At 40.9% G+C, this 25,241-nt stretch overlaps 2 protein-coding genes across 6 annotated transcripts in view; one reads left to right on the top strand and one right to left on the bottom strand.

Annotated features, from left to right (window-relative positions):
* Positions 1 to 2,588, bottom strand: part of ALDH16A1 (aldehyde dehydrogenase 16 family member A1) — a 49,138-nt gene extending 46,550 nt beyond the window's left edge. Inside the window, 2 exon segments of the mRNA XM_026712170.2 lie at positions 1,708 to 1,966; positions 1,969 to 2,588. Of these exon segments, the coding sequence (XP_026567955.2) occupies positions 1,708 to 1,966; positions 1,969 to 2,511 (802 nt within the window). The 5' untranslated portion in view covers positions 2,512 to 2,588.
* On the top strand, positions 1,738 to 21,101 carry PIH1D1 (PIH1 domain containing 1). Of its 5 annotated transcripts, none has more exons than XM_087917866.1 (11): positions 1,738 to 1,837; positions 8,242 to 8,352; positions 9,153 to 9,265; positions 11,546 to 11,612; positions 12,619 to 12,804; positions 14,045 to 14,106; positions 14,355 to 14,439; positions 14,603 to 14,699; positions 16,591 to 16,681; positions 16,801 to 16,944; positions 20,831 to 21,101. In XM_087917866.1, the coding sequence occupies exons 3-11, from the start codon at positions 9,179 to 9,181 to the stop codon at positions 20,876 to 20,878; spliced, it is 867 nt and encodes a 288-aa protein (XP_087773992.1). In that variant the 5' UTR covers positions 1,738 to 1,837; positions 8,242 to 8,352; positions 9,153 to 9,178; the 3' UTR covers positions 20,879 to 21,101. The 5 variants fall into 5 exon arrangements, with proteins under 5 accessions (XP_087773992.1, XP_087773991.1, XP_087773990.1 ...); XM_087917865.1 differs by lacking the exon at positions 1,738 to 1,837 and adding an exon at positions 2,668 to 3,709; XM_087917864.1 differs by lacking the exon at positions 1,738 to 1,837 and adding an exon at positions 5,631 to 5,758.
* The last annotated feature ends 4,140 nt before the right edge of the window (positions 21,102 to 25,241 follow it).

Here is a 25,241-nt window from a genome sequence, read left to right as displayed (position 1 = left end):
CAAGAGAGGAGTTATTAACATACATAAGGAAGTCTGATGTAGAAACATCAAAAGAGAAAAAAAAATCTCTAAAACCCATATAATTCAGTGAACGTTAAATATCTTGGGGGGGAGGGAAATAGAGGGAGTATCATTGGAAAAAATGAATCGGAATTTAAACACTGGTAGTCTTCAATTTACTACCACAATTGAGCCCAAACTTTGTTACCAAGTGAAAAATTTGTTAAGCGAGTTTTGTCCCATTTTACAACTTTTCTTGCCACATTTTTAAAGTGAATCACTGCAGTTGTTAAATTAGTAACATGGTTTATAATGAGTCAGGTTTCCCCATTGACTTTGTTTGTCAGAAGATTGCAAAAGGGGATCACGTAACCCATGAGGCACTGCAACTGTCATAAATGTGAGTTGGTTGCCAAGCATCTGAATTTTGATTTTGTGACCATGGGGATGCTGCAACAATCATAAGTGTGCAAAATCATCATGTCACTTTTTTCAGTGCCGTTGTAACTTGGGTCAATAAGCGAACTGTTTTAAGTTGAGAATACACGCACTAGTTCCTATTATCCTTTCCTGTTGGTCCTAATATACTACTATAAAATATTAAACATGGAATATTAAAATTCAATGGATGACAAACATCCAAAGCATCTCATATCCTATCCAGTCAAAAGGCTCCCTTAACGGGGAATAAAGCACCAAACTATTTGGCCATCCACTCAACTACAAATGAAAGCCAAGAGAAGACGTTGTTAGCATTCTAACCCAAACATGATAAAGTAGAATAGGTTAGAATAGAATAACAGAGTCGGAAAGGCCCTTGGAAGTCTTCCAGTCCAAGCCCCTGTGCAGGCAGGAAACTCTATACAATTTCAGACAAATAGTTGTTTAATCTCCTCTTAACAACTTCCAGCGTTGGAGCATCTACAACTTCTGGAGGCAAGTTGTTCCACTGCTTAATTATTCTGTCAGGAAATTTCTCCAATGTTCTAGGTTGTTTCTCTCCTTGATTAGTTACCACCCATTGCTTCTTGTCCTGCCTTTGGGTGCTTTGGAGAATAGCTTGACTCCCTGTCCTTCTTTTCATTAAACTAAACATACCCAATTCCAGCAGCCTTTTTTAATATGTTTTAGCTTCCAGTCTCCTAACCATCTTTGTTGCTCTTCTCTGCACTCTTTCTAGAGTTTCAACGCCTTTTTTACATCATGGCGACTAAAGCTGGATGCAGTATTCCAAGTGTGGCCTTACCAAGGCATTATAAAATGTTATTAACATTTCATGTTAATTGATTCTGTCTGTTTATGCAGCCTAGAACTGTGTTGGCTTCTTTGGCAGTTGCAGCACACTGCTGGCTCATATTTAAATGATTGTCCACTAGGATTCCAAGATCCCACCCACAATTAGAGATAAAAGTGAAAGTAAAACAGTTCAATCAGGCTTTTAAATAGCAGTTCACCCACATCTCTGGCACTTAATATCTGAAACTTGTTGGAAATGAGATGCCAATCTGAGCTGATCACAAAACTGTTCCAGTTCTAAGCTCACATCCTGGGAATCAATTCCACTGAACTCAAGGAGACTTTATTTCTAAGTAGGGAGATCAGAGATTAAGGAATTGATGACCAGAGCTATTCCTTGTCTGATGTCTGGATAAAGCCTCTTTCCCTCTCCCCCACCCTCCACTTTGCACTGCTACTTTTTCAACTCACCTCTCCTTTTTACCCCGGTTCTCCAGGAAGCGTCCAGACGTCCCTGGGTCTCCTGCTGAAGCAGAGGCTCCTCCACCATCCTGGATCTGCCCGGGATCTCCCCTGGAGAGTTTTCCGGAGCAGGGTAGAGGTAAGCCACATCTGCACCCCTTCCTCCCACGCGAGGGTCGGCCTCTTCCCGCGGCGGGCTCTTCTCTTCCTTGATCTCGCCACCGGCCACCTGACGGTGCAGGATCGAGGGCTCCGTGTAGATCACGCCCCAGCAGCCGCTTGAGAAGAGGATGGTGAATAGGCGGAGGCGCCGGCAGGCTCCAGATCGCTGCCGTCGGTGACGGAGGCCTGGGTCCAGGCGTATTCGTCCTCCGCAGGCTGCGGCTCGGTATCTTGCTCTGGGTCGCTTTCTTCCTTGACCACCACCTGGCACCACGGCGCGCCGTCCCCGCCACGGGAGCTTCCCCCGCCGCCCAGGATGGCGTCGAGCTCGTGGAAGAAGCGGCAGCGCTGGCGGGCGACGCCGTCTTGCAGCTTGGCTTGCTTGTAACTTTTCTTGAGGTCTTTGCCTTTCGTCCGGCATTGGTCCTCGTCGCGGAAATAGCCCTTCTCGGCCATGCGCTCCGAGATCCACTGGTAGACGTCGGCATTCCGGTGGCACCGGTTGAGCTGCGCCTGGATGGATTCCTCGCCCCACAAGGCGAGGAAATCCAGAGTCTCGCGGTGACTCCAAGTGGCCGCCCGAGTTCGAGGCACTTTAGGGCGATCCGTCGACCTCGGGCCCAGGAAGGAAGAGGGGGAAGGAGAAGACATCCCGGGACCGGAGAGGAAGAGGGGTGGGTGGGTGGCAGGAACAGGATTAAAGCAAAGGAAAGTGTGTGGGGGTGGGTGGGGGGAACGTTCTGCCACCTATGTTTAATTAAAAATCCAATCCCGGTGCATGTCGGGATGTACCCTCCTCCCTAACCCAGAAGACCGAGCGAGGCGGGTACCTCCGCGGTAACACGTAACCCGAGGTGGGACTTACTGCGCAACTATTGGCCAACGAGCCCGTGGTATGCATATGAACCTGATTTAAATCGGGATTCTGGAGCCATTTGCGCCGGCGCGATAAAGGGGTGGGTGGGTTTGCTCCGTACCCCCACGACAGCAGAGTTGTTACCTCCCTGGGAACCCGGGAGTTAAAGTTGTTCTCACGTTGGGGGCTGCTTTTCTTTCTATTCCTGATTTTTGCACGGCGTCTGAAGGTCCCCCCTCTCCCCAGTTGCATCTAATCCGGTTTTGTTTTAAGGAGAGGTGGCGAAAGCATTTTTAACCCGGGACTGAATCACAGTAGTTATTCCAGATTTCTACACCGAAAGGGACCACCAGCAAAATGAAGTTTCTATTAGCGAATGGAAATTCGGAGTCGATCGAATTCGTCTGAAACTTCAGAAGCGGCGAAGCGGGGATGACATTGATCTGAAGTTTCTTACACCCTCTTTATTGCGCCCCTACTCCCCTTCAGGCGGCACACGGGCTGTTTCCCAGAAACGCTCATCTTTGTTGAAGTTTGTTTAGGTACCCAAACTTTCCGGATTCGGATGACGCTAAATCACAATCCAGTTATGGGCTGGGACTATATTCAGGCATCATTCAAGCCACAAGGCTACAACTAATTTTAGAGCGCGGTTTCAACCCTGCCAGGCAGAAGTTTCTAAAAGCAGCCGCCTTACTTCGATGCAGCAAAGCAAAATACTGAATACAATATGGAAGTGACAACGGGTGCAGATTTCCTTGGCTAAAAAAAAGCTACGTTTGTCTATTAAAACTAGTTGAAGGAACCGGGGCAAAAGCGCTGCCGATCGTATAAGAGAGGTGCAAAACCCGCTCAAGCGTCCACCAAGAGCGCTTCGTCTTTAAAAGCGCCGAAGTAACGAATACAGGCGGGAATGACACGTCCTGAACCTGAATTATCAGTAAAGTCCGCCCTATCCCAGCAGGACCGGGAGTTCAGCCAGCGGGAGCGAAGGTCAGGGACAGAGGCGAGTGGGAGACGGCGGGGTTGGAGGGGAGGGGGAGAGAAAGCTAAAATGTGGGGTCAACAAAAATTGCCTCTTGGGGAACTGTGTTTTCTTTTGGGGGGAGGAATCAGGATAGAGCAAAGTCTCCCCGGGCTCGCTTTGGATCCCCTCTTTTGCAAGGTTTGGTTTCCAGCCACTGCAAACCACGATGGCTTAACGATCGTTTGTTGAGTAAGTTCTCCCCCCCTCCCCCCGCACTGAGCGCCCACAGTTTTGTGGTTTAGCGTGAGGCGGAAATGCAAGTTACTTTCCTTTGGAGCACACAGATCATGTATGTTCCTCTTACGCCAACCAGATCCTGCGCTCTCCGCCGGGAGGGGCGGGGGGGGAGATCAGACGTGAGAGGGGATCCCTTCCAGTCCCTTACCTGGGCTGCCCCAAGCGCCTCCGGGACCGGCCCATACTCCATGGAGCTGTAGAGATCGTACACTGAAGGGGTCTCGCGGCTGCATTCCGTCGCTGAGAAGCCGGCCATTGACTCCAGTCTTGATTGCTCGGTTCTTGATAGCCAAAAACAGCAACCTCCCAACTGAACAGCATCCCCTCCGCTTTAATAGTCACTTCCGACCTCCCAACTGCCATAGAGTTCAGCTACATGTAGGGAAGAGTTGAGACGTAAAGTTAGAGAGCGGAACATACTGACTATAGAGAGAACATACTGACTGCAATCATTGAGACCGTAGCCTAGAGCAACAGCGCGCTCCTTTCCCCCACTCAAATTGATGCTAGATAGCTTGATTAGTTTTCAAAATTATATGCTCCAAATAAAAACGAACATATGCCGCCGCCAAAAATATTTTCAAAGAATATAATCTTCCAGCAGGGGAAGTAATGTCCAACAACATTCCAACTATGAGACACTTAGTTTGTTGCTGGACACTTGGGCAGATTCAAATTATACTGTTTTGGCTGCATGCAGAGACCTAACTCCCTGAAGAAAAATCCAGTGCTGGGGAAAATGGAGAGAAAGAGAAGCAAATAACCAGCAATGTAAATGTTACAGGTGTCAAGGTTCCAACTAATGAACCCAAGCAAATCAGAACTCTCTAGGATCCTTCTCAAAAGTCTTCTTTATTGAGTATATCATATGGCACAGCTTCAAAGGAAAACCAACTCTAAATCTTTTCCACAGTTTCAGTATAATTAAAATAGGAAATAATTCCATTCCCCAAGTGTTGGATTAATTGTGGCAGGCTCTCCAGGTACTCCTTCCCCATCCTTATCCATTACTGGTAGAGTTGACCTTGGTTCTCATGAGAAAGCTCTCTGTTGTCTCTAGAAAGGCATTGCAATCTCCCCCTCTGTGGTAACTGGGGAACAGAAAAATGAGGAACAGAAAAATGGCTGCTGCCACGTTCGGTTCGAAGTTGACAACAGGGTTATGGGAATACCATTTGAAGACCTGAAGGCCCAGTTTAGGGACAGATTATCATGAAGATAATTCATCTATGTGGTCACTAACCGGTCAACCAGAGAAAACAATACTTTAAAAATCTGCAACAATGTATACAACCTAAGTATATTCTGCATATTGAAACATCCATCCATCTCCTAGTTAATATTTTATAGCAGTATTTTCAACCAGGGCAACTTGAAGATGTATGGACTTCAACTCCCAGAATTCCCCAGCCAACAGAGTTAAAGCATGCTGGGGAATTCTGCTGGTTGAAGTCTTAAAGTTGTCAAAATGGATAAACGCTGCTTTATACTATAATTAGCTAAAACGTTTCCTAACTAAATAATACTTAAAAATGCTGCCCTGGTCACGTAACTTGGAGGCGGAGCTATCAGATATTGAGATAAAATTCAGCCCCAAAACAATGCCAAATGAACATAGACATAGAAATTATTCATCCCTTCCATATCAAGGAGTTTTGTCTTGACATTGCCTGCATGGCTCATTTCTCTAAATTCGTACATCTATGCTCATCTTGAAGTCTATAAAATATCTTCCGGCTCAACGCAACGCAACGCAACATGCGGAGAGCTCCTTCAAGGTGCATCTCAGTGAACCGAGGGGGTGGGATTCGTTGTACGAAACTCCGTGCTTAGGTGCGAGTGAGAGTATTTCGGTTTAATTAACCCCACAAGCAGAGGAAACTGCTGTCTCTCTACAGCACATTTTCTACTGTACAGCGTGTGAGTAAAAAAACGGAGCCCAGGCGAATTTTTGCTGTTCTCTATTTTCGTTATCCCATTTCTATAAAGAATACAGCAAATATTAGAGAATGAAGCCACGAATTGCTTCTCCATTGTATGTGGGTTGGATAGCAGTATTGTACCGAGAGGTACCTAGTTCAAAATGACAAAATTACTAGCGTGTGTCGTTCACCTAACAGTCATGTAGTGTGTGTAAACTGTACAAGTAGATCTTGACTAGCGCGAGTTCGAATAGTGCAAAATTTGACTTACAGTAATATGATTTATATGTTGATACCAGGTCACAATTTTTATAAACGACTGGAAACCTTTCATGGACTTTTTGAGGAAAATGGACAAAAATGAACTGATAATATATAATTTGGGAAAGTAAAAGTGGTGATAATTATGTTTGTGACCACCGTACAGAAAATCAGAAGTCGCTTCTTTAGATATTTTTCTTTTTTCTTCCCTGCTCTTGACTTTTAGTGTTTGTTATTTTTCCTTTGATCTTTTCAAATCTTTTTCCTGATTCCTGATCGTGTTGATACCAGGTCATGTTTGCTGTTCACCAAGATGTTAACAATAGCATTTAGGGGTATTCTGAATATAATAGTAAAAAGGTAAAAGTGTCCTAGAAAAACACTTGGGTGGGAGTTTATGAATGTAATGCTTTTTAAAAAAATTCATTTTGTGTTTATACCTAATACTCCTCCTTCCCCTTAATTTTGTCTATAACAACCTTGCAAGGTGGGTTGGGTTGAGAGAGGGATTGGCCCAAAGTCACCAGGCAGTTTTCATGCCTGAGGGAGATCTAGAACTGGAGATCTAGAACTCCATTTCTTCTAGGCCAATATTAACCTCTAGACCAAACAGGCTCTGTTTTCGTATCTTTTAAACATTATTTTGGGATAAATGAGAATCTTAAAGAAATTACCCTATTTTCCAGAGAAATATTCAAATAGTGCAAATTGGAATAATGCAGCCATTTTGTGGGGTTTATTAAGTACCCTAATCAAGACCTACCTATATTCATTTCCATAGGAAGTCAATTGCACTAAGCTCAGTGAGGTTTTTGAGGAGATGACAGATTTGGGCTGCTAACATGGGTTGTAGGATTTTGTTATTTTAGTCTCAGGATACATTTGAGGTCAAAGAAATGAAGCTTGTAGTAATAGAAGTAGCAGCAAAAGGAAGAAATTTCACATAGAAGTAACCAGATTGTAATAATTTTTCTTCTGTTTATTTAGGTTGCTAGGTAATAGTTGACTAGTTGCTTGTAGTTAGCGCTGCAATGATATTGTGAGACTGAAAAAAGAGAATTGATTTTTCTGATTTTCTTGGAGGGAAGGGAGATGTTGATGCCTTAAAGCAGTAGTTCTCAACCTTTTCTTCACCATGGATCAGAGGTGGTATTCAGCAGGTTCTGACCAATTCTGGAGAACCAGTAGCGGAAATTTTGAGTAGTTTGGAGAACCGGCAAATATCACCTCTGACTGATGATTTTACAGTATCCTTCCCCTGCCAGCTCACCAAGTACATCCACAGAACTGGTAGTAAAAAAAATTGAATCTCACCCCTGCCATGGACCCCCTTTAACTACTTTTTGTGGCCACGATCTCTGGCGACAGATCTCCAAAATTTAACTCAATATTTAGATCGTAACATTTCTTCAAGCTTTTGCAGACTCCCCAAGGGTCTGCCAGAATCCTAACACTGTGGACCACAGGTAGAAAACCACTGCCATAAATAATGGAGTTAAAAAGAAAGGCCAAGAGGATCAGAAGATTTGTGCTTGTATGGTGGCACAAGTGGTTAGAAAGCAGTATTGCAGGCTGACGCTGCCCACAGTCAGGAGTTCGATCCTGACTGGTTCAAGGTTGCCTCCACCTACCTTCCTTCCTTCCTTCCTTCCTTCCTTCCTTCCTTCCAAAGTCGGTAAAATGAGGACCCAGATTGTTGGGGGCAATATGTTGACATTTGTAAATCATTTAGAGTGCTGTAAAGCACTATGAAGTAATATATAAGACTAAGTGCTATTGCTATCAATTGGAGGCTGGTTTGGGTGGTACAAAGAGTGTACCAGTTCCATATACCTGGATCTTCTGTGGTTTTCTTCTATGGACTGAAATTGCAGTTTTAATATTATTTTGGAAACTTTTCTATGAGGTGGCTGCATTGATCTTCAATAGCAAAAAATAAAAAAGGACCTTGGGCCATTTTAAAAACAAAAATATATCATTTATTCTTCTATTATTATTCAAGGGATTCTAAGCCTCTTTGTTATCCTCCCTAGTGTTGTAAAATCTTTTAGCATTTCTGCCTTTTGTTCCCCTTTCAGTTCTCAGAGACTGCCTGGATAAGTCCGTGGAGTTTCCTTGGAAAAGTTTTTCCTTCCTGGGGCTGAGAGAAAGTGACTGGCCCAACATCACCAGCTGGCTTGGTGCCTAAGGCAAGATTAGAACTCACCATCCTCTAGTTTCTAGCTTGATGACTTAACCATTCCATTAAATTGGCTCTGCCTTGTTACTCTGCTGCCATTCCATGAAGGACACATGGCGGCCGTGTTCCAGACCCCTCAGTTCATTGGAAGAGAAGGATGGATAAGCAATGGCTTTTTCTCAGGAGTCCATCCTAACAGACTTTCCTCACTGCATGTTTCAAAGGTTTGAGGAGCATGCATAAGCACTGTAATCAGTTTTTAAAAACCAGCCTATGCCTTTTAGGCAATTTTCTTCCTGACCCAAGATCTCAATGAAATTTTTCCTAAACTGATAATGGCAGGGTGGCCTATTGAATAACAACATCCCTAATGTTCTACTATAGGTCGTCCTCAACTTACAACAGTTCATTTAATGACCATCCAAAATTACAAGGCACTGGAAAAAGTGACTTATGACCATTTTTCACACTTACAACTGTTGCAGCATGGTCATGTGATCAAAATTCAGATGCTTGGCAATGACTCATCTTTATGAATTGGAATCACTTAACCACCATGTTAGTAACTTAACAATTGCAACTGTTCACTTAACAACTGTGGCAAGAATGGTCATAAAATAAAGCAAAACTCACTTAACTGTTTCATTTAACAATAGAAATTTTGGCCTCAATTGTGGTTGTAAGTCAAGGACTACCTGTACTATAGTTATATACAATAATACATCTTGACAGGTCCAAGATTACAAAATTGGTTTTTAGTTCATTTGTCACTTGTTTCTAAACATTGGTTCTTAAACCTTCATTTTGTAGATTCTGCTGGGCCCACCAGGTTCAGCATGGCATCAGTTACAGATAAGTCGCTGTTATCGACCGAATTACAAGGAGAACAAGAGGAAGAGGAATTCAATCGCCTTTTACTTCAGGTGTGTTGAGGGCAGTTTCTCTCATATTTAAGAAAAAAATTGGGTTGCAAGACATGTGCGATAAGAGAACAGAATGAGGTTACAGTAGGAATTCAGGCTGAGGGAGACCAGATTTCATAAAACATTTAATGTTCCCATAAATCAAATCCATCCAGTTTAATATACTTCCACTTTATGTATTCAATTATTTCTCCTCTTTTGTCATATTAAATCAAAATAGGGACTTTTTAATGTAATGTCTTTGATCTGAAGGCTGCAGAGTGGGTGTGTCTGGCACTTCAAAGGGAGTTTAGGCAGCCCTTGGCTTTTTTGCTTTGACATTCCTGTTTTATAATTCACATGAACATTTTTTAGTTTTTTTCCCATTCAAAAGAATATCATACCATCGTTTTTCAACAACTTAAGTCAGAGGAGATTAGGAGCTTCAAAAAGTGGTTGTGGAAGCCAGAGGTGGTCTTGGGGGCCATAAATATTAACAACAATCCACTTCTTTTGATGGGCTTCCAATGCAGGGGCGGGGGGGCTGCCTCTGAACCATCTCAACAGATATAGATAAGGCTAAGCGGCTCTTGTCAAAAATAATTTTTTGGAAGGACATCTTCATTTCTTTTTCAAGACTATTGCTGTCTGCAATTTGATCGAACTATGATTTTAAATTCAATTATGCATCTATAGGCAATTCCAGACACACAGTAATAAAGCCATCATGATATGTTTTTACTCTGATTCTAGAGGCAGTTGGTTTTCATAAAAGACACCGCATTTTTATGAAGGAGCTAAAATGCTCAAATGTCATTCCTAATTACAATTTTATTAAGGTCACTTTTCTCAGTAGTAATTGCTGTAGGATATAATTATTGTATTTTTCTTCACCCTAGGACACGGGTCCTGAACCCCCAGTCACAGTCCACCTCCAGGCCTTGCGCCATTCAGAACCAGGCTACAGAAGTGGCAAGTGCATGTGCGCACATCTCCGCTTGTGCAAGCGGCAGGCGTGTATGCCGCTGCTCATACAAATGGAACTGCATGCATGCACTTGTCCCCTCTCCCCCTGACTAGTCCATGAAGCCAAAAAGATTGTGGAACTCTCTCCTAGGCGATGTTAATATCAATTCAGCATATGTATGCAGTTTTACAGGTAGTTGGTAATGTTGGGAGGAATCTGTAATTGGCATTAGAGCCCTTGTGTGGTATCTTCTTCCTTATCTACTGTCCAGTGATTGTGCTTATTTAATGATGATGCACAGTGACAGCTTTTCTACACATGGCATGTACCAAAAGTGTTGATCTACACTTTCCAAAATTGCAGGTTAAAGTAGCTTTGTTCCCTTTTTGTCTTTTTTTTCCACCACTCACCCTTATAGGTGTGCAATTAGTCTGTCTGATCACTCCTAGAGAATAAGATGAATTATTATTATTGGTATGATTATTATTAATAATATTTCTTTTATTCATTAAATATGAAACTCAGTCAACTGAACTTTTAAAAATGTATCACAAATATCATTGAATGGCACTGATAATTGATACGGTTTCCTGCCAGCATTCTAGGTATCAACTAAGGCTTTTGTTGTTGTTGTTGTTAATAATAATAATAATAATAATAATAATAATAATAATAATAATAATAATAATATTGTTAATCTTTGGTGGGATTCACAGCCTTTGGGGCTGGTTGATAGCTCAACAGCTCGAGTCCTAACCAAGGACCTAGGAACTGTTAAGGTAGTGTCAGAGGATATAAGCTATTCCAAGTTGGGTGGTTTTTTGTAGAATCAGGGTATTCAAGTCTGATGAATTCAGAATTTCCAAATAGCGACATTTATTATTATTATTATTATTATTATTATTATTATTATTATTATTAGTAGTAGTAGTAGTAGTAGTAGTAGTAGTAGTAGAATTAGTAATACTATTTGCCCTCTTGCCAAGGGGCTGGTCTAGGCAGTTCACATCTATAAACAAAGAAATAAAAAGGAAGTTTAAGCAAAACAATAGTAAAGTAATAGAACAATAAAACAAAGAAAATATATTGATATGACTTGTAAAGAAAAGATGGGCGAGTGGAGGGCAGAGAGTGAGGGGGGGAGCTGGGGTCTGCTGTCAATCTAGCAACTACCTCCAACATAGAACTGCCCCTCAGTAGATTTGACGGACCCAGTAGGTCCCCCAATAGGTTTCTTTTAGTCATAAGAAAAAGGAAAAAATATAAATCAGTGTGGCTGTTGACTGGTTGGGGCACACAGGATTCATAAACACATCCAACTATTCTCTCTCTAGGCAGCCCAGAATATCCAGGGCTCCGTTCCTTCTCCAGCAGAATCCAAGCCTATCCGCCCCCTTCCAGGTAAAAAAAAAAAATACTACTAAAGGAAACATGCTAAATGAAAGAAAATGAATGTGAAAAAGGTGTAAGATATGGGAGAAGATTTCTCAGACCTAAGATGGAAATGAGAAATTCTTCCTTTCCTATCGTATGGCATACATTTGCTCATTTCCCCAACATGTTGCTACTTTCTCTTGTTTGTTTCTCCGTCGTTTCTTTATTGATTTCCAAGAGGGATATGAGATAATAGGGGATATTATGGGTCTTTATGTGAATCCATTTTTCCCAGTGGGGAAACAAAAACATAGCAAATTGCTGTCACATGACCGTGGGCCACTGCAAAGGGCCATAAAAATGAGCTGTTAGCCAAACACTAAAATGTGACTGTGGGGAGGGGGTACAACAATTGTAACTTTGAAAATGGACTGTCAGTAGCTCTGGGAAGGTCTCTTGAAACTTCAAATATGACCAGTCATAAAGGAAGGACCACCTGTGTTTATATTCTACACTCAATTAAAAAAAGACTTACAAAAATAACTTTGCATGATATTCCTAGGCTGCACTTGGGAAAAAAAATAGTATCAAAAATGGGAAAAGAGTTTTAAATAGGAGAAGCTTTGCAGGGAAACTTGGAAAGCTAAAAAAAAATGCCAGTTCCAGTTGCTGTGCTACTGTGGGTGGGACAGAGGCAGAGTAAAAGAATAGGGTAGAGTAGGGTAGGCAGGGTAGGGTAAGCTAGGGGTTGTTCAACTAAGCCTAATCTATAAGGTTTTATAGGGTTCACAGAGTTTTACTGATCCTGGATATTCTGGATTTGTACACAAAGAGGCTTTCCTTGCTTTATTTCAAGTAGAACTAGTTGGCGGCGGATAGGTTCAATTTCCACTTATATCTCATTGCTGCATATTTAAATCCTTCAATAAGATAGGAAAAAATTGGTTTGCCAGATCACAAGAAAGATATTATCACTTCTAGTTTTTGTTGCATGTGTGACATCTTCATTTTGCACCATTTTTTCCCTCCCTAGGATTCTGCCTTAAAACCCACACAAGTTCTGGTGAGAAGATTTTTGTCAATGTCTGCAAATCCCCGCACATCCCTTCGCCGCCCGACCTAACCAATGAAGAGCTGGCTTGCCTCATTGAATCAGAGAATGCCTCTACCTTCCGGATCCCCATGAGTCTGGGGGAGCCCCATGCAGAAGTAGACAAGAGTGAGTTGTCAACTCATTAGAAAATTGATTGGTGTTGAGATGAATGGTACAAACTAGGGAATTGATTATTATTAAACAAATTTATATATAGTAACTGCCCAATTCACACATAGCTGATTCCAGGTGACTTATAACATTTGTAAGGCAGGAGCCATGGTGGTACAATGGTCACAATGCAATATTGCAGCTGATTCTGAGCATTTCCGGGAGTCCGATCTTGACCACCTCAAGGTCAACTCAGCCTTCCATCCTTCCGAGGTCCAAATAGGGACCCAGATTGTTGGGTGCAATATGCTGACTCTTTAAATCACTTAGAAAGTGCACTAAATTAGTAAAGCACTATTAAGGGGCATATAAGTCTAAATGCTAGTGCTATTTAAAAACCCGCCACATAATATAAAACTCCATAAAAAAGCACTCCACTCTCCATAGCAGCAACAACACAATCAAAATAGCCATTTGTTCAGATCCATTTCCATTAGTATTCTGTAGGTCTGCTGACAAAACCATGTTTAGGGCCTTTCGGAAAAGCAATAGGGTGTGGGTGGTCAACCATATCTCAGGGAGAATGATGTTCTATACAAAAGGGGCCATCACCAACAAGGCCCTTTTTCGTGGCCCCACCAGATGTGCACTCCTAATTGATGGGGTCTGTAATAATCAACTCTGTCTTCCCATGCCAGTGGGTCAGGTGGATGTAAATGTTGCTTTCCATCTACCTAATTGAATACCCTGTTGCTTCTCAGGTCATAACATCTGTCTGGGCTTAGAAGCAACAAAACTATTTTGGGCAAAGGTGAGGATGGCACTAACAGAGAGTAGAAGTCACTCATAATTACTTCTAAATTGTTCTCGGACTTCTCAGTTCAGACACTTCACAGAGATGCAGTTGGAAATCACAGAGAACAGAGCACTGTTGACTACTTTTATTTGTTGTGTGGATTACTCTGTACCTATCCTATACTCTGCAGAAAATTTATAACAGAATACAAATGCAATATTATACACATTTTTAACCATCCTGACTGAAAAGGAAATAGTATTGAAAAAGCAAACTTTAAAAAAAAATTCATATGGAATGGATTTATACGGGGACCTTTCCATGAAGACAATACAGTGTAGTTGTATCCCTTCAAGAGCAACTAGAAACTAGAAACAATGGACATTACGTGTGCATTTTGGACCTAAGGAAGAATTGTCCCTATTAGGAATCAGCTTAATGTTTCTTTCATCCTTTCAGGTGGTAATGGTTGCACGGCCTATGATGTCACCATAAACACCAACTTTTTTAATAAGATGGAGGTGAGTCTTATTTTACAGGGGCTTTGGGATCTTCCCTTCCTGTGCTCATCTGGTTGCCTTTTTCAGCACAACAGGAAGCTGAATGTATGACCTCCACGATGTAAATGCTGAGTGTGCTCCCAAGACACACAGGATTTTATGGGGGAAAGCAATTTTCAAGCCATTTTTTTAACACAGTCATGGGAAAAGGGGGCCTAAACTATCTCAATTTTCTCTCCTATCTGCAATTTTCTCTCCTATTGGTAAAGAGCAACCAATTTCTCAAAGAATTCTTCCTTACCATAGCCATGGAAGGATTGTCAGAGAAGTACAAGATGGACATCAGCAATCAAGGTACAGAAAATAAAAATTGCAGCAAGGAGAGCATTTGTTCGGTGGGTGGGGTGGTTTCCTGAATATAAGCCATCTCAAGGGGACTCTGGCAGCATTGCTTTGCTCTTCTTTGATTTTGTTACCTCTGTAACCAGCTGACACAGTTGCTTGTATTCCTTCTCAGATTGGCGGATTCTGAAGAACAGGAAGTTTATGGGCTCCATATCAGAACAGAATATCCGCACTAAATCCAAGCCCATCATCCAGGAAATACAGAGCAGGTGTGCTTTTTTGAGTTGGGGGAGTGGACTCCCTTAAGCTAAATCTCCTCCTTGTGCTGTAAGATCTCCCCCACGCATCTTTTTTCCCCCAGAAATGCTCTCTAGCTATTCTGGATGTTATCTTTAAGTTTCTAGGTGATATACTCATTCATTCATTCATTTGTTACAAAAATTACAAATTAGAACAAGAAAAACAAAAAAAGTAAAACATGACAGGAATGTCAGGCACATTAGAGCATTTACGCATGCTTAGGAACTTCTTAAATATGGAATTAGGTCCATAGAAGTTAAGTTGGAATTATCGTTGTGAAACTTAGTACCTTAGACAACTGAATCTGATAAAATATTCCTGGCTTTGATAATGCTGTTACAAAAATTGAATCTTTCACAATCAAATTTAAAGTGGTTTACGTTAAGTTTATATGTGTTCAGGACTTAATATGATCTCCTGGAATAAGATTTTTGACCCTGATATTCATCCATTCTAATTAGACTCACTTTTGCCAATTCTGGATAGTGGTAAAACTGGCACAGCAGAATCTTTGCTTGCTTGCCCACATATCTGATAAGGACAGAATAATCTTACAATTAATGGATTAATTATGTGCCATCATATCAACTTAATTTCTAGTGACAACATGGATAGATATTCTGCGGGACTATCTGTCCCTAACCTGATCTTCAATGCTGCTGTAATTGAGTCCTTCACTTGCTGCTGGCTTTTCTCTTTTCTTTTTGTCTTTCTCAGCCTTACAGACCTCTCTGGAAAGCTGGGTCTTTGTATAATGTGTCCAGAAGGATAGGTTCAGAACTAGGACAAAAATAGTCATAATAACCTTGACATTTAAGAAAACCATTAGGTAGGAATTTGGGTCCCAGCATGGTTTGGCAAAAGGAGATGCAAGTCCCAGAAGGTTTTTCTTTTTGTAGCAATACAGGCTAAAACATTAGAAGAAAGATTGCAGGAATGGGTTTGTCTAGTCTAGTGAAAAAAAGGAATAAGGGTGACATAGTACTTTTCCAATATTTGAGAGAGTCAATCTATTTTCCAAAGCACAGAAGTCAAGACAAGAAGCAACGGATGAAAACTAATCAACAAACCAACCTAGAACTACGGAAAAATTTCCTAAAAGCGAGAACAATTAACTAGTGGAATAGTTTGCATTCAAAAGTTGTGGGTGCTCCATCATTGGGGGCTTCCAGCCACTTGTCTGGAATGGTATAGGATTTCCTGCCTATGCAGAGGGTTGGACTAGAAAATCTCTAAGGTCCCTTCCAATTCTGTTATTTTATTACTAAGTGTGACCAGTTTGGATGCTTGGCAACTGGCATGTATTTACACTAGTTGCAGCCTCCCAGGGTCTTGTGGTTGCCATTTGCAACCTTCCCAGCAAGCTTCTGCTAAGCAAAGTCAATGGGAGGAGACAGATTTGCTTTAAGTGATTCACATAACTGCAGTGATTCACTTAACAACCATGGCAAAGAAGGTTGCAAAATGGGCATGAGTCACTTAACCATGTTTCTCAACCTTGGCAGTTTGAGGTTGCGTGGACTTAAACTCCCAGAATTCCCCAATTCCCCTACCCATGGGAATTAAGTCCACACATCTTCAAGCCACCAACTTTGAGAAACACTGGATTAAATTGTTGGATTGTAGCACGTGGGTTTTCTTTTTTACCCAGTTGCATTTAGTACACAATGAGGGACCAGCACTAAAATGTTGTGGTATAGAGTACAGATGTACTGTCTATTATCTAACCTGTTCCATCTCTCCTTGTTTTCCATCCAGTTTTGCCCCACAAAAGCCTTCCAAATTCTGCACTTGACAGTGGTTATTGATCTGCCTTGGGCACAGCTCTCCTTATCTAAGTCTGTTCTGTTCTTTTCTCAGCCCTGCTGTAACTCCTGAATTCACCATAGTCGCAGAGCCGTCAACCAGTCATCCCAGTCATCTAGTGTCAAAGATCTCCCTCCCTAAAATGGTAATTCCATAGTGTATGTTTACAGGGAAGCACCTACCTGTTCCAACTCTAGCCCAGGTGCTGGGACTGATTTCATTTTTTTGAATATGTTTTTCTCGTCCTCCTCATCACTACTACAGATCTCAGTGAGAAATATTGAGCTGGACCTTGGAGAAGACCGTATTGTATTACGGGGACATCCTGAGCTCTATCATTTGGATATTTTCATACCCTACAGCATTGTCCCTGAGGAAAGCCGGGCTCAATTCCACAAAGAAACAAAGGTGAGCAACTAAGCAAGAACGAGACTTGGAGAAATTCACCCCCTGATTTAAAAAAAACAAGCATGTTTCTACTTCCAGATTTTCAGTCCTGAAGAGGAGTTTGGATACCTATAACTTTTCTTCTTAAACTTCCTCTCCTATCTCAAAGTTGTGTAATAGCCCTATCCCCTCTGAAATAGAGACAGGTAGTCTTTGACTTACAACCGGACACTTGGAGACCATTTGAAGTTATCACAGAACCCACCCACCCACCCAAAAAAACTACTTACAATCCAGTTCCAAAGTTTGGATGGTTGCCCTCCCTCCAGGGTCACATGACCACATTTGAGCACTCAGCAAGTGGTCCATATTTATGGCCATTTACAGCATCCTCTGGTCACTTGACTACAATTTATGTTTTGGCCAGAAACCATATCCCATAGCAAATAATGGCCTATAGCAAATAATGGGTTCGCTAAAAAAAACCTCATTCACTTTACGACCACCTTGTTAGCATAATGACTCTCTTCAAGAAAATGTCATAAAATCAGGTCAGTTACCATGATGATCTGCTTTATGACCTTCATGATTTACAAAGGGTCATAAGTCAAGGATGGTCTATTGTGAATTGATCACACTGAAAGGGGAGCCTAGTTTCCAACACTCAGTCTCAGTCTCCTTCATTTCAGCTGCTAGCTGCTGGCCATTCAGCATGAAGTAGATGCAAGAGCTCTTCAAAAACTTATGTCAAAGGGGAGCTTTTTTTTTTCTTTTCTGTTTTCTGTTTTTGAGATCATCACCATGAACCTTCAAAAAGCTCTGAAAAAGGAAGAACTAATATACAGAGGGGTGTATTGTATATAAAAAACACACCAAGTAATGCTATAATGGTATTTCTCAACCTTGGAAACTTGAAGGTGTGTGAACTTCAAGTCCCATGATTCCTTAATCATTACACCAGCCTGGCAATTCTGGGAGTTGAAGTTTGCATATCTTTCTGTTGCCAAAAGTAAGAAACATTGGCCTAGATAGATGATCAAGTTGATTGAATTTGCTTGAAAATTAATAGAACTTTCTTTCTGATTTACCTGGCTAAAGGAATGTTGTAACTTTAGTTCTTTTTCTGTGATACACTGAATCACAGTTTAGCCAGCCACAGATTTGCCTAATGTACATATCCAATCTCTGACATTCATTTATGGTTCAATTGCTGCTTGCGCTAATTAAGAAGATCACATCTAAATGCTCATGGGTGAGTATGCCTGCAAGCTTCATCTAATACAGATTTATACTCTCAGAAATCCTTTTTATTTTTCTTCTTAGCACTCAGTCTTTTGCCCTTGATTGAGTCATTTGGATCTGTAACTATTGTTTGTAGCCAGCTTGCCTGCCAGAAGCTGAGTGGATTCCATAACAAATCACTGTGATGCCAAAATGACAATATATACATCATGAATATGCCATGATTTAGATACTAATGTTGGATGTCTTGAACTGTAGCAATTGCATAATTATATCTCACACACGTTTGGCATTTGCCCCTTCTTTGCCCTTCATGGAATACCTTGCAGGAGCAACACCTATTTTCTCTCATTACTCAGCTGATACTCCTGAAGATGAAGAATTAACAAGCCATCATTACTAGCAAAGGAGAGATTTAGAGAAAGAGTATTCCAAGGACCCTTTCCCTCCTCAAGATCCTGTTGTACAGGTCAAGAAAGGTCATAATATGGGGCAAAATTCCCTTAACTGTCACGTTTAGGAACAGAAATGGACTCAATTGTGGTTGTAAGTTGAGGACCACCTGTACCTGTTGCCCAAAATTTCTGTTGCTAGACAAGACAGTTATTAAGTGAATTTTGCTCCGTCTGACCTTTCTTGACATAGTTGTTAAGAACCACTGCAGTTGTTAAGTTAGTAACACCACTAAATGAATCTGGCTTCCCCATGGAGTTTGCTTGTCAGAAAGTCGCAAAACTTGATCACATGACCCGGGGACACTACAACTGCCATAAATATATGCCAGCCAGTTGCCAAGTGTCCAATTTTGATCATTTGATCATAGAGGATGCTGCAACAGTCATTAAGTGTGAAAAATGGTCATAAGTCACTTTTTTAATTGCTATTGTAACTTCAAATGATCACTAAATGAATGGTCGTAAGTCAAGGACTACCTGTATAAGAATCAATTTGACCTCAACCTATTTCCAAAGGTAGTCTGTGGGGCAGAAAAGTTGCCCACCTCTTCTAATAAGGGCTGCTGCTTATTACAGGGGAAGGTTTGATTTTCAAATCTTCAATTTCTTAGTTTGATTGCTTTAATTGAACCACAAGCTTTCTTGCAAGCTCACCTGACCCTGCTGAAGAATCAGGTGGAGAATATAAATAAGCTAATCTTTCTTTTATCGACAGGAGCATCTGCCGGAGATGGGTGGGAGGGTCAGAATAGTTGTTACATTTATGCAATTGAAGCCACACTCCATTTTTACACATTAAATGTCTCAATGTATGTAAAACGGGCAGGTTTTCCATCACACAGCTACCACCATCTTGACTTTTTAACATTACCACAATGAACTCTCCTGTTTATGAGACCATTAGGAATTGGAGGTTTAGACTAAAATATGCAGAATCAGCGATGTTAGCAGCAAAAATTTCAATTGCCAAAGGGCAAAAAAACAACAACAATACGAGTCCAATACATTTATCTGTCATTGTTTCCAGGACTGGATTACTTCCAGTTGGCAAGCTTCATCCTGGAAGCTATAATCCTCCTTCAGTTTTTTTCTTTTCTTTTTCTGTATCTTCTCAAGGATGCAGGTTTATTCAGAAATGGCCCCTTAGTAGACCTTCACTTCAAGGGAACTTTTCTGTCTGAATTGCGCAGCCTGTGTCGAAATGGAGTCAGAGACGCTGACAAGAACTTGTAGTTTTTGTACAAATAAATAAATATAGTATTTCAGTAAATAAGGGAGGCAAAACAGGAGCATAGTATGGTAAATCAACACAGCAAGAATTTCAAGAGGTAAATCACAGAGAGCATAGAGGGCACCCAGGGCAAAAAAGGCGGGAAATAAGGAAGCTTCCCCTTTTCACTCAAGGCAACCAATCGCAGTTGAGATTGCCTCATGCGGTAGCCAGCTCTTGTCAATCAATCAGCTATAACCGCCGGTTTAAACTCATTACCCAACCCCTACTGTTTGAGTTATACATTTAAATATCTTGAAATTTTCCTTTGAGGTGTATTTTCCCCCACCTCTGCCCAACAATGCTGTTATCCTCTGTTTTGGGAAATGATTTTGGAGTCTCTGGTCCCATGCCTACACCTCCCCTGCCTGCAGTGTTGTGCCTTCCTTGATTTCTGAAGCCTTGTCAGATTCTTCTGTGTCCAGAAGATGGAGTTCCCTGGTTCTAGCCACAAAAATAGGCAGCTAGGCATTCCACATTCTGTGCTCTACTCTAATGGGTAACCTGAATTCCCTAAGCTGCCTGCAACCCAGAAACATCTTTTGGTGGCTGTTAGAATCCCCTCCTGTCATTGCGAAGTGGAACATACAAAACGTTTCATATAAATCCATGAAACAGGCTTCATATAATAGAAGTGAATATTATATCATAATATTCATAATACTCTTATATCATAAAGTGAATCCACTTTATGGATTCATCCCCACCCCACTTGTTATGGCTCTTGATTCTTCCTCCCACCTAAAAAAAAAAAAAAAGTGTATTCCCAGGCACCCAAAGATTGCCATTCTTGGCCTGCAGCAATGCAAGTGTCACTGTGAGTCTGCTCCTTGTTTGTGGTCTTGTTCCTCGGGCTCTTGATAGATTACCTGTTTCAACAGATGCAGCAACAGAAAGGGTGCAAATTACTAGTCATTCTTTACTTTCTCTTCTCGTCTAGATCCTTACGATCTTGATGCCTGTCCAACGCCCATTGCTGTTGCTGTGAGCTCTGAACAGACGGTCTAGAGGACTGATCACAGTGTAGGCCGGGGATGTACATTACGGAGATATGTCCCAGCCAGTTACGAGAAACTTCTGGGTGAAGAACGGCAGCCTGGAGAAATAGGAATGACCTGTGCCAAAGAATGATGTTGTAGTTCGGGAAGTGTTATCTCTAAAACACACAGGCTTTGAACCTAGAAACACACAGTAAAACATGTTGGATGAGATTCAGGATTTGTCTCCATTTTTCCTCCTACGGTTTGTTTTCAGCTTCCTTTCCACCCACAACAGCTGTCACTCTTTCCTATTTAATTTTGCCTCCTTTTGTAATACTTAATCCATGTACTCTCCCCCCTTCGCTCCTACAGTCAGCTCGATTGCAGTCTGTGGCCATGATTTGTACTCGCCATCTTAATGAAAATTTGTTCTGTTTCAATTGCAGAGGGAGTGAATTTTGAAGTGATTCTTGCAGGAAATTATTCCAATGGGCTCCAAAAATGCTGTCTTTTGAAAGTGTTCCTTTCTAATGATACTGTTAATGGCTAGAAAATCAGCCAAGGAAGAATGGCCAAAGCTAGAACTTTTTTTTCCTTGTGTACTGTCATGCCTACTCAACTGGGCATGATCAAGCAAGCAAGAACCACGCCAATTAATGGAATCTTTAATAAGAGAGCCGGTTTGGTCTATTGGTTAAGGCATCAGATTAGAAACCAGGAGACCATGAGTTCAATTCCACCTTAGGCATGAAAGCCAATTAGGGGGTTTGGGGCCAGTCAGTCAGCCCAATCCACCTCTCACGGTTGTGGAGAAAACATGAGCAAAAAGTGCTCACCACCTTGAGTTATTTATAAAAAAAGGAAGGAAAGAGGGAAGGAAGGGATGGATAGATCGATAGATGTGTTTTAAATACAGAATCTTGGAAACCCGTAGAGGAATCCCTCAATTATAGTGAATTAATTAAGACAGAGTCTCTTTGAGTATTTTAAGTTGCTGCCTTTTCCCCGATTTCTCTCTAACTAGGCTGAATTATTTCGAAGATAATAAATGACTCACTACTCTGTTCCTTTCACAGACACCCCACAATCATTTCCATCTGCTTCGTTTATATCTGGATTCAGGGAAAATATTCTAACAAGCCATCTGCACTGATGTATTCCAGTCCCTTATCTCAAATGATACTCCACCACCATATTTGGAAGTCCACTCAGCAGTCTTACGCTCTTGTTTTACCAAACTCTGAGATGGAACTACTGCTAAAATTGTAGGCTTGCCTTCATCAGTCTGATATTGTCTAGATGTATTAGCATTAAAATTTATCAATTTCCCCAATTGGCTGAGAATCCTGGTCCTCTTTCTTATTCTAAACTGAAACTTTCTCCATTTAAAGTAGTGTTTCTCAACTTTAGCAACTTGAAAATGTGTCGACTTCAACTCCCAGAATTCCCAACCAGCATGAGTCATGAAATCAGAAATCAGCATGGTTGGCTAGGGAATTTTGGGAGTTGAAGTCCACATATCTTAAAGTTGCTGAGGTTGGGAAAAACTGATCTCATTTATAATTGAGGATTTAATTGTGACAAAGATACCAACTTCATTCTCCTGTAACACTTCCTTCTTTAGCTGCCGCTGTCCCTTGTCCTTGCAAGAATGAAGGTGTACGTTTTCTCCTCCACCCCCATGTGAATATCTTCGCAGATGTGATATTTTCAGAATTGACTTTATATGTTGCTGCCAAAATACTTTGCCACACCTCACAGGTGCAATAATTTCTGAACTAATTGTGAAATGTGCATGATTGAAGCCTTTTTACAAGGTAGCACTTTTCTGACACATTGACCAAAAGAAGAAGAAAGATTATAGTCCTGGTTTTCAACAAAATCTGAAAGTCGATAGTTAAACTATTGTTAAACTTATTTAACAATAAGAAATTTTTAAACTATTTCTTTTGAATGTGTGATAATCATGAACTATATATAGGCCTTCATCTAGTAATTGCAATCTTGTCTTCAAAATTCCTCCCCTAATTAAAGGCAGAATAAAAATAAATAAATTGCAGATCTCTATGCAATTGAAATATTTGAAGCAATGCATAGAGATATCTGTGGGTCTAGCCCAAAAAAGTAAAGAAGAGATTCTTTTCTCATAGGTGCCATCTTGATTTTTATGACTCCTCCCACTGATGTTTCATGCAGATTTTTGTGACTGATTTCTGCATTGCACTCTTCTGGCTTTGGGAGAAAAAGAAGGAAGAAAAACATAGATTTCCCATCTTGCTATGAAGGATAGCATCTTTGTTACCTGTTTTTGAAAAATTGGAAGATCCCAGGTTATGAAAGCTTGTCTTAAAAAATAAACTGATATTTCCAGAGGGCTGAGCTACATTAGAATCCATATGCTACTAAAACTCATCCTGAGCTTTAACTGTGTGAAATAGTGCATCGTAGGGCAGTAGATTTTGAATCAAGTTTCCTCATATGGGCTAACTTAAAGTATACATCCAATATATGGGACCCATGACTTTCAAGAGAATAAAATGTGGGGAAGTGTTACTGCTTCAATACTACTGGCTGATGCTGCACTGTTTCTACTGCAGTCATATGATCTTCATTTTCAATTGTTACAGTTTCCCAGCCAGTCTTGCAATCCCTTGCTCCTTCCCTCATCCAGCAGCAGCCACTTGCCAGGAGGGAGGTAGGGAGAAAGGAAGGATGATTTTCAATGTTTAAATCAAATTCCCACAAGAAAACTCAATGGAGAAGCTGGCAGGAAGTCATAAGTCACACCTGCTGCAACTGCTTTTTTACCCACCCTTGATCCTTCTAGTTCTCTGTTTAGGTGAGGAAATACCTCTGAAATGACCCAACGGGGCATGAGTTGACTAATATTTTTCCAAACCATAAAACAAAATTAAAGTTCTCAGATGGCCCTAATTCTTTAGATTTCTTTTCAAACAATGGCAAAACCACCAAACCTTCACTTGGGATTAGGTTTCAACCATACAATGAAGATTTAAATTCTCTTCTCTGACCATATATCTGGATATGTTTATTCTAGCATTTTGCCCAAACAGCATTCCCTGATGGTCAGTCCTAATTTACAGGAACGGAGAAGGAATTTTGTTTGTGTATTAATGTGAACTAGCATCATTTGGCATTTCTGTACCAATACATACACTAAAATGCTATTAGTTTGGGGATATTTTATTCCAAATGTTGCAGCTTCTTCTGCATGCAGGATATTAGGAGAAATGCATACAAAACTGCACCTATTTTATAATTATAATCAAGGTCAATCCCACTCCTGAAAGGACTGGTAAAGACTGCAACGACAACACTATTAAAGCCAACCTCTTTAACACATTATTTGGCTCAGTATTTGTAAACAGCAATGGATCATGCCCAGTATTTCCTAGTCGAACCACAGACAACTACAATGATCTAATACATATCAATTTTACAGAAGACAATGTTGAAAAAGCACTACACAATCTAAAACCATCTCTATCTATTGGACCGGACGGAATATGTGCCTACTTCTTAAAAAAGCTACCCACTGCCATAGCTGAACCTCTAAACATAATCTTTGAAAAATCTTTCAGGACCAGCTCCTTGCCAAAACTATGGTCACAAGCCACGGTCATCCCCATCTTTAAAAAGGGAGACACCAGCCTAGTTGAAAATTACAGACCAATCTCTGAGCTGAAGAAGCTTCTTGGATATGAAGCAAAACATCTTCAAAGAAAAACAAGGAAGTTCAGCTCCCTCTTGAAAAAACACCTTTGTGACAATCATGACCTGGATGACTGAGAATGTAATCACTGATGATGTAAAGCTATTCAACACCATAGACAATACTACTGCCCTTCAAAAAGACCTTGACTTTTTGACTATGTATCAGAATGGTCAAACAAATGGCAACTTCAAATCTCAACAAATAAATGCTCTGTCTTACATATTGGCAAAATAAATAAATAAATAAAATACAGGCTGAATAGTCAAGGCCTGCCAAGGATCTTGGAGTACTCATCTCAAATGACCTAAGTGCTAGAGCCCACTGTAACTACATAGCGAAAAAGGCGTTAAGATTTGCTAACCTAATCTTACGTAGTTTTTTCTCTGGTAATATTACACTAATAACTAGAGCATACAAAACATTTGCTAGACCAATACTCGAATACAGCTCATCAGTCTGGAACCCACATTATGTATCTGATATTAACATAGTTGAGAAAGTCCAGAAATATTTCACCAGAAGAGTTCTCCACTCCTCTACTCGTTGCAGAATACCTTATGCCACCAGACTTGAAATTCTAGACCTAGAAAATCTAGAACTATGCCGCCTTCGGTCCGATCTAAGTATAGTATATA

Source organism: Pseudonaja textilis, chromosome Z, assembly GCF_049901715.1.
Source record: "Pseudonaja textilis isolate UNSWEBS1 chromosome Z, rPseTex1.2, whole genome shotgun sequence".
NCBI lineage: Eukaryota > Metazoa > Chordata > Lepidosauria > Squamata > Elapidae > Pseudonaja > Pseudonaja textilis.
This window is presented reverse-complemented; position numbering and strand designations above follow the sequence as displayed.